The following is a 10,002-nucleotide window of genomic DNA, read 5'->3' as shown; positions in this document are numbered from 1 at the left end:
CACTGAAAGTGTGCACCAGATCAACCGGCTTTCCACTTCAATACTGAAAATGCAAAAGCACCCTCATTTCACACATTGTTAGAGAGATACTTACAAATTCCAAATTGCTTTTAATACTTCTTAACGATCGGATGGGTTACAATCTAATACAGAAGCGATAGAGAAAAGGGGAAATATCTGACACGGCCCTGCCTATATATAATATGTTATAGAATGGGGCAAGCCTTATGAAAGTAGCATGATGTCATTATTCAAGACCTAAAATTTAAGCCATACCTTGTTCTTGTCTTTTTTTGGGGGGGGGGGGGGAGGGTCCTTGAAGAGTACAGTGTTTTCATTAATAAATCAATGTTATCATTAATAAAAAAAAAAAATTAATAGCGTGACGAAAGTGTATGCACCGCCAGTATGTTATTTTCCCCCTTTCTATCATAAATGCAACACCCTGGGATAAGTTTGATTATGCAGACATAGATGGCGCTGTTCATCTTGTCGAACTCGTGGGCCTTTTTTCCCTGGTAGTTGGTCTCGGCGTGAGCAATATACTATACTGTAGTTCAGTGCTCGTGAGCCTCTAGCTTTTGCATATAGTGACGAACTCGTGGGCTTTGTTTGCCTTTTGTCGAACTTACGGGCTTTGTTTTCCTTGTGTCGAACTCGTGGTCTGTTATAGCCTTTAAACAAGGCGACTCGCTCTGCGTGCCCCCGTATAGCGCGTTTACCCCACAAACCTGTTGGCTGGAGCGAGCCAACAGGTTTGTGGGGTAAACGCGCTATACGGGGGCACGCAGAGCGAGTCGCCTTGTTTAAAGGCTAGGTCTGTTATGACTCGTGGGCTGTATGACTCATGGACCTATTTTCCATGTCGAACTCTGCAATATAGCTGGTCTTCCACATGGTCCAGTTGGATGTGAAGGCGGGACAACTTCACTGGGTTGAACACCCAGCTCTTTGGGATGAATAAATGAAGCAGGATATTTTTTTACGTGCAAGAGTTGTGACTCTAGACACGGGACAACCATTTTAAGTGCTGTTCGTTATTCCGAAGGTTCGCTATTCCGAAGGTTCGTTATTCCGAAGGGTTAATCCGAAAATGAAAAAGGGTTCGTTAATCCGAAAATTTGTGGCGTTATTCCGAAGGTTCGTTTCTGCGAAGATTGCTTATATAATCCGAAAATGAAATTAGGAACAATGAACCTTCGGAATAACGAATCTTAGGAATAAAGAGCCTTCGGAATAACGGACCTTCGGAATAACGAGCTGTAACCTCCATTTTCATGTCTTTCATGTCTTTTTTTTTCTGCTTCTTCATCTTCTTCTATTACTGTGATGTACTTATATTTTCAATCTGTTTGCTTTGATGTACCTATTGTAAAGCGCCTTGAGCATTTAAAAATTTAAATATTGATGACTTCAGAATTGATATTCACAATCAACCGTGGGAAAAGATTAGAGAATCTGAGTCTATCGACGAAGCTGTTGAATTATGGCAGAATTTGTTTCTAAATGTTATTGAAAAACATATGCCTGAACGGTGTAAAAGAGTAAAAGATAATTTTTCACCTTGGATGACTTCTGATATCTATAGACTTATGAAGAAACGAGATAAAGCTAAAAAGAAAGCATATAAATGTAAAGATGAAAATATGATGAATGAGTATCGAAAGTTACGAAATAAAGTTACAGCGGAAGTTCGGAAAGTAAAGAAAAAATATTATGTTGATAAATTCTCCCAAAATAGTAAAAATTCCAGATCTACTTGGAGTTTGTTGAAATCTATCATACCAAATAAGAAATGTGATAGCTCAGTCCATGTGAATTCTGATAATTTTATTGAAACTGCTGATCATTTTAATGAATTTTTCGCCACAGTGGGAAGTACTTTAGCAGAGCAAATTCCTGATGCACCTTTTATTCACAGTAAAGCTAACTCTGTTAATGATATATTTGAATTTACTTTGGTGACGGAAAGTGAAGTTTGTAAAATCATTCGTAATTTGAAAGAGGTTAAATCCATTGGTTTTGATAAGATATCTGTTTATATGCTGAAATTATGCGCTTTTGATATATCACGTAGCATTGCTGATTTGATTAATCTGTCTCTGTTAAGTGGTAAGTTTCCCAAGCCATGGAAAAGGGCAAAAATTATTCCAATTCATAAAAACGGGCATAAAGATTATCCCTCAAATTATCGACCTATTTCAATATTGTCATGTGTTTCAAAAATTCTCGAACGAGTTGTTCAAAGACAGATACTAGCTTACCTACACAAAAACAATATTCTGACGTCTGTGCAATCTGGTTTTAGACCACAACACTCAACTATTACTACCCTTATGAAAGTCACGGATGACTGGCTTTATGCAATTGATAGAAATGAATATACAGGAGCTGTTTTTGTCGACCTCAGAAAAGCTTTCGACACAGTGAACTGTGATATACTAATGAAGAAGCTTAAGGAAATAGGCATTGATGGTACCCCCGGAGCTTGGCTGAGAAGTTTTATGACGGACAGAGTCTGCCAAACATTGGTCAACTCCAAACTTTCCTCCGAATCTAATATAACGTGCGGGGTCCCTCAAGGGTCCCTTTTAGGACCACTGCTTTTTATAATCTATATCAATGATTTGGTACAATATATTAAAGTATGTAAAGTGCAATTATATGCCGATGACACCGTTTTATATTTTTCTCATTCTTCAGTATACAACATTGAACTTGCTCTTAATCTGGATTTAGAAAATGTGTATAAATGGATGTGTCAAAATAAGTTAAGTGTAAATTGTTAGAAAACTGTATGTATGTTATTTGGAAGCAACCACATGATGTCCAAACAAAATGTTTTACGAGTCTCGCTACACAACACTCCTCTGAATCAAGTACGTGTTTTTAAATACTTAGGTCTGTGGTGCGATGAAAATTTAAATTGGAAATATCATATTGAAAAGATGTTGATGAGTATTGGAAAGATGGTAGGTTTTCTCGGTAGACTAAGACACTCTGTAAGTGAATCGATTCTGAAATTAATTTATAAGTCATTGATTCTTCCTCACTTTGATTATGGAGACATTATATATGGGTCATCGTTTAAGAAACACCTAGATAAGCTACAAAAATTACAGAATAGGGCCGGCCGAATTATATTAAGATTACAACCTGATTCTCATGTTTCTGTTCTCGAAATGCATAACGCTTTGAATTGGCAACTCCTTGACCAAAGAAGGCATCATCACTCCCTTACTCTTATGTATAAGATAATGAACAATTTAACTCCTTCTTATTTAAAAGATGAATTTGAAATTGTAATTCATTCCTACCCCTCCCGTTTTGGGCAAAAATTAAGACTTCCCAAACCTAGAACTGAATATTTGAAGAAATCATTTAAGTATAAATATGCTAAGGAATATAATGACCTTCCAATGGATATCAAAATTTCCCCCAGTGTTCATATATTTAAATCTAAAATAAGTATGTTTAAGGTCACTGCCCCGTTGATTTAATTTTTTTTCTTTTTGCTGACGAAAAAGAGTTATTACAGAATTATTTGAATTAGTACAGGTTATTGAAAGTTATGATTTATCATTTTTCCACTCCCTTTCATTTGTATCCTTCTCTTTTGCTATTCGCCATTCGATGTTGTTGTTGCTGTTTTCTTTCTCTCAATCTATGTATACTGTATTTCAAGTATGTACATTTTTACAAGAGTTATGTATTTCACAATGTCACATTGTATTTGTATAACTTCCATGTTCTGGACCCCATGGAAGACCAGCGATGCCATGTTGGCATTGCTGAATATGGGCCATCCAGCCGTTGTTGTTTTTATACGGAAAATAAAATCAATCAATCAATCAAATCAAAGTGGAGAACGGCGCTATAGAAATTGTATGTATGTATTATTATTATTATTATTTTATATGTCCTATGGCTATGAAGGGACAGAGTGTTTTGCCTCTTACTGCTGGAGGGGACGGTATCATGATTACACACGACATTGCTCAGTGGGGCCCGGGAATCGAACCTGGGTGAGTGGGCAGAAGCACATATTTTTCAACCAAATACAGGTTTTCCCGCTTATTTTGTATTTTTGCCATTCAATATAACGTTAAAAGCATGCAAATGCAGGAAAGTTGTGATCACTGAGCGGTGAATGCTTGCGAATCCGTAGCTAATTTGGTATCTTGCCAGGGTACGTAAAAGGTTGCAAAAGAAAATTTGCGAAAAATTTTCCTTGTCGCAAACAAATTTTGAACACTCGTCGTTCAAAATTTCTTTGCGAATTTATCTTTCCGCAAACAGTTGCAACTTGCAAGCGTTTGTAAAACATATAAATCTTTGCAAATGGTCGTAAGACGGTGTCGCTGAAACTATATCACTTCGCCAACCGACACGTAATCATAATTAGGTCCTATATACTGTATGAAAGTGACCCACTGAGAGAAAATAAATTTGCCATGTAGGTGGCCATGCCGAAGAAACAACGCACAACCCTCTAATCGGTCAGAGGTCCATGCCGAGGCCCCGGCTGAGGAAGATAACTCCTTCCAGTCCAGGAGGGTGCTATTATTAACCCCCTTGTTGCTGCTGAACCTCTTGGTGATGGGGCCTCTTCCTAGCAGAAATTAATTTCCTTATTCTGGAAATCTATCTCAAAAATACTGTTCGATTGCGGTCAGAAGAAATCGGAATGCTGGTGAAGTTTTGCTCACCAGGGTTTGGTCCATCAGATCGCCTGGCATTTTCCAGGAGTTGACCAAACAGTCACAACCTAGCAGTGGATATTTTAAGCTAGTATCTCACTAAGCGGCGAACGTTTGCGGACGTAGCGAATTTGAGATTCACCAACTTTTCTGACGAATGTTTGCGAAAAATCAAAGTTCGCTTTTAGCGATGTTTAGCGACAATTTAGCAACACTAACGAGCAAATATTTGCGAAAGTGTTAATGAAACACAGGTGGCGACTAATGTCTATTAGCGACTGTTAGCAAATGTTGGCGACAGTTTTGCAATATTAGCAACTGTTTGCAAATCCCTTGCGACAATTTGCGAATGTTTTTGGACCTGGAAAAGTTCCAGGCGATTAGTCAGACCCATACAACGAATGTACAACCTTCCACTGCATTCAGATCTCTTGTGACCACCGTCCAAGATGGATTTCCAGAATATGGAAATGAATTTCTGCCAACAAGAGGCTCAACGTGCTGCTATCCTTGAAGAGCTGCTTTGCATGGCTGCTGCACACCTATACAAGCTATCGTGCAGCTTAGGAGAAAAAGATGGAGAAAAACAAGAAAAGAAGAAGAAAAGAAAGATTGTTTGGGTCGCAGAGAGTGGTTGTTGCAGAGGACAGACTTTGGTCAATATGAAAAGCTTTTGCAGCAATTACATGATGGAGATGTCAAGAGGTTCAAGAACTTTCTTAGTGTGGAACCTTGCCTGTTTCAGAAGCTTCTATATAGGAACCATACTGGTTACTTGCTAGCTATAGCAGTGGTGAATCAAATAAAGATGTTAGCGACACCGTATTACGACCGTTTGCGAATTCTTACGAGTGTTTTGCGAATGTTTGCAACTGTAAGCGAAAATACATATTTGCAAAGAAATTTTGAACATCTTTGCGACAAGGATAACTGCTTGCGACAATAAAAACCGTTTGCGAACTTTCTTGCAACTGTTAACGAACCTTTTGCAACCCTTAACGAACCCTGGCGAAATCCCAAATTCGCTACGTTCGCAAACGTTCGCCTCTCAGTAAGATACCCCCTTTAGTGATTGGCAATAGTTATTCATCTTCGCAAAAACTGTCGCTAACATTTTTTTTTTTTTTGCTTATAAAAAAAAAATACGGTCGCTAGATAATGGGAACCAACTGCCTTTCGCAAACACTTTCACAAACATTCACTCAAATGTTGCTAGTTGTTGATGCTAAATATTGCTAAAAGTCGCTAAATGTCGCTAATGGCCGCTAGGTGAATTATTCTGATTTTCGCCAACATTCGTCTGAAAGTTGGCGAATCCAGAATTCGCAACGTTCGTGCGTGAGGCATTGATCGCCGCGCATACCCCTTGCTTAATCGTCATTCGAATTCACTATCGCTCATTCAAATTGGTTATTATTTTGTTCAATAAACATTCCAAAGGTGTCATAAAATAGCTTACGATTCAAGTATGGAGCGTTCAAATTCATTCTGTCTCATTCAAATTTCCATATCCTTCCAAAAAACATCTTTAAATGACTCGTCCGAAGATAGAATAAAAACATGCATTTTGTGCAGGAATGAGCTTTCAAATTCATGTTCTTGCATTTGAATTAACATTTGTTTTCGTGATTTGTATTCAAGTGTGTCATCGAAAGTTAGATGAAAAGGAAACGATTTGAGGCATGTGCATACGAAATTATTTTCCCTCATTCGAATCATCCGTGCAAAAGAAATGCAAACAAATCATTCAAATTCAAATGACAGCAGAAGCTCAATTATACTAAATGTTCAGTACATGGTCATTCAACTTTTTAGATGCCCACTACCTTGGACTCTGTTCCGTCATTCAGATTCATGAAAGGGCAAGCATGTTTTAAATAAGTATGCCCTTATGCATTCGAACGTATATCATGATTTTGTATACCCTGTGCATGGATTGGTTACGTTCCGTATGAAAAAAAAAAAAAAACGGGTGAAAAGATGAAAACTAACGCATTCTGTACTATCCTACATAAAACAGCACATCGCAAATATAAACGATGTGTTTAAAGTTTTATGTAGACCTATCGTTGTCATGCAATATTGTGAAAGGAAAGACTCCATCACAAGATTAAAAATGAACACTGTTCAAAGAAAACAATCAGTAGGAATCTATAATGATTCTGTCATCATAATGATAAAAGTGTGACGTGTTTGATATACAGGTCTATACATACAATATAAGTATCATAATACATAAGGGCAAGAGACAAAGAAAGACACATAAACACGCCTGCAAATTAATTACGGAATCAGCGGTATAGTTGATTGTATTCCTATAAAATTATGATTCATTCATTCATTCATTTCATTCATTCACTGATTTATTTCCATTTCCAACAGAAACATATCATATTATATGCCTGTTGGAAACTGAAAAAAGAACAAATGAATTACAGAAATCAAATACATAAATTACAGAAATTGAATTCATAATTTTACAGAAATTTTAGAGAGAGTACATCACAATACATAGTTTACAGAATATTTCAATTACAGTATACTAGTATAGTCTGTATAAGGAAATGCTGGAAGATAAATCTGCCCTACTTTGGCTAAAGGAAGCAACATTTCTCGCCAAAAGAGCAAAATGTGTCTGTCATTTACACTGACGTTACAATGGACTATCATGATGTCTTATCGAACATATCTCTTAGTAGGATGAGTGTTTCTGCATGAAATTTGGCATGGAAGAAGAGATCATTTAATAACTTAAATTCGGATGGTATGTCACTTGCTTCCTTTTGCCAAAGTAGGGCAGAAATGCCCAGACAGGCTCCTCTGGAGTACTTTGTTATTTTGGGTGCACAAACGTTGAAATCCAATGCACGAAATTTGAAATGGTATGATACTGATAGTAGGATCCTTGATCATACTTAGAAACGAAGACCGATCGCTAATTTGAATGTCCCTAAAAATAAATCGAGTGCGGATAAAGAAAAACCAAACGGGCGAATTGGTATCACGTACAGTGTATTACACTCTAACCCCCTGGTACCCTTTGATGTAGGGTGGGTGGGTGTAAACGCGCGTGGTGTATGCCCTTACGCCACTAATACGGTGTATTATATTTCTGTGGTAGTGGTACACCAAAGAGATTTTTGATTTTCCCCATGTGGTACACTAGTATACGGTCTACACTAGAGCTCTGGGTGCATTGCAATCACTTGCAATGCGTGCTTCATGCTTAGCTTCTACAGCTGTATGCGACACACCGAGTAGAGTTCAATCAGGGATTCCACCTTCAATCAAGATGCTACGGCGCTTGGTGAGGGCGCGGTGCAATGTGGGTGTAGTGTTTCTAGTTCGGTGGTACGTACACGGTATGTGTGCGTGAGTGCGTGTGTAAAGTTCGATTCGGGAAGAAAACGAGTCATCGACGAATTTCAGAGTTCAAGAAGATTTGATGACCGAACGAATCTTCGGCTTCAGTGAAACGTTGTCACATTGATATTATTCTGATCAGAGTAATTCTACCAGTAGATGACGACCAATCCTTGGGGTGTATCACCTGCAGCTCAGGCTGCACAATGGTAAGACAAATTTGGAATCGGGGATTTTTCTAGTAGGATGTCTACTGTAGCAAGTTTGGCGAAAATAGAATGGGACATCTATCACTATCAGCGTTGCAATGCCAATGGTTTATACAAATTATAGACGCCATACGCGACTACGGTCCATCGGTCGAGGCGAGGCGTTGTTGTACGGGGTTTACGTTAGTGTACTGACTACTGTAAGTGCGGTGTATAACAATATATATCTACTAACGTTAGAACTCGTAGTTGTTGTACAGTATTTAAAATGTTACAATGTTACATGTTGTAATTACACGGTGGTATGCTGTGCCGCTGTGCCAGCATGCAGTAGAAGGGCCTATACTTGGGTGACCCGCACCTCGTCGTAGTTAATGTTTGCGCCTATTTGAATCATACTTCGCCACTGAAATTCTTTGAAATCCAACTCACATAAACTTTACACGAAAAATTCTGAAAATTCCAATGGAATCACAAGTTCACTGATCGATATCGAAAATTTGCTGGAATCGCCGTCAAACGCGAATGATGCAAAAAAAGTTGCGCGCTAAGGAAGGGGCCCGCAACTCGTCACCCGCGCTCCCATAGACAAAGCACGTAAAAGACGTGTGCAGGTGACCGTGATTTCTCATAGACATACACGTAAATGATGCGTGCGGGGAGAGTGGTGATACTTATAACACGCATTCCGATTAAATTGCAGATTTTCGCGAAAAACTGTTCTGTTTTCACCACAATCTGCTTGGTTGTGGTAGCCCTACCAAGTTTCAAGCGTACTGAACACAGTCCCGGGCATAAATTTTAGTTTAGTGCGCTTAAAACAATTTTAAGCGGGGTGACGGTATTCGGGCCCCTGACGAGGTGCGGGTACCTCACTATATAGCATTATTCACGTCACCTGTCTTCAATAACTTCATCTGTTTTGTCGGGCCTCTGGAAAGACATACTAGTCTTGCTCTTGTAATAGTGAAGTTGTAATGCCCTCCCACTTTAAGCTTCAGCTTCCACTGTAAATCTCTGTAAATCTATGTCAAACTTGATTAAATCTAAATTTTACCTTGTCTTCTTTATTGCTGTAATGTCAGCTGCTAGTTACGTAGTGCTACTATTCACTAATTTATTTGAGATATAAAAGTCTAGGGCCTACCATAAATAGCACCGTTACATGATTACTCAGCAGAGCAGAGCTGAGAGTAGATTATGTGTTTGTGAATTTGCTGTATTTACTTCTTTGACAGGAATGCATCGACTTCTGAATCTGACTGAAATCTGTTACTTTATATGGTTAACTGTAACAAATGCATGTTAGTTTCTTCCACAGCTGACTGCTTGGTAGCATATTCCAGTTTTACTACCCTGTGAACTCATGAGTCTTCACCACCTCGCTCATTGAGTGTTGTCAGTTTTACTATTGACTGATGCGCAATGATATCCACTCTTTCAGGCTACATGCTGACATGTCATCGCTGCCTGTGTGCATAACTCACTTACGTGTACAGTGTAGACATTGGGTAGGCCTACAATACCCTACATGTATGGTTGAGGGGTCTAGATATCGCGCACGAAAATTTGTGATGCTCTTATAATAGAAATTATTCCACAATCGTACCTGAATTTCTCAATAAATATCACGAAAATGCAGAAAAATCACCTCCCAGAATCTCCTGATGATACGATGACGGAGTAGTGCGCTGTCGCCGTTTGTATGTCGGACCTAATTTTATGTGTTC

General features: G+C 38.6%; 1 protein-coding gene across 1 annotated transcript in view; it reads left to right on the top strand.

Moving 5' to 3' along the window:
* Positions 1–8,069: 8,069 nt before the first annotated feature.
* The window catches only part of LOC140231651 (leukocyte receptor cluster member 8 homolog), a 34,953-nt gene continuing 33,020 nt past the window's right edge, over positions 8,070–10,002 (top strand). The window contains exon 1 of the mRNA XM_072311805.1: positions 8,070–8,272. Coding sequence (XP_072167906.1) covers positions 8,223–8,272 — 50 coding nt within the window. The 5' untranslated portion in view covers positions 8,070–8,222. The remainder of the gene's footprint in view (positions 8,273–10,002) is intronic.

Source organism: Diadema setosum, chromosome 8, assembly GCF_964275005.1.
Source record: "Diadema setosum chromosome 8, eeDiaSeto1, whole genome shotgun sequence".
Lineage (NCBI taxonomy): Eukaryota > Metazoa > Echinodermata > Echinoidea > Diadematoida > Diadematidae > Diadema > Diadema setosum.
Note: the sequence above shows the minus strand (reverse complement) of the source record. Positions and strands in the feature narration are given on the sequence as shown.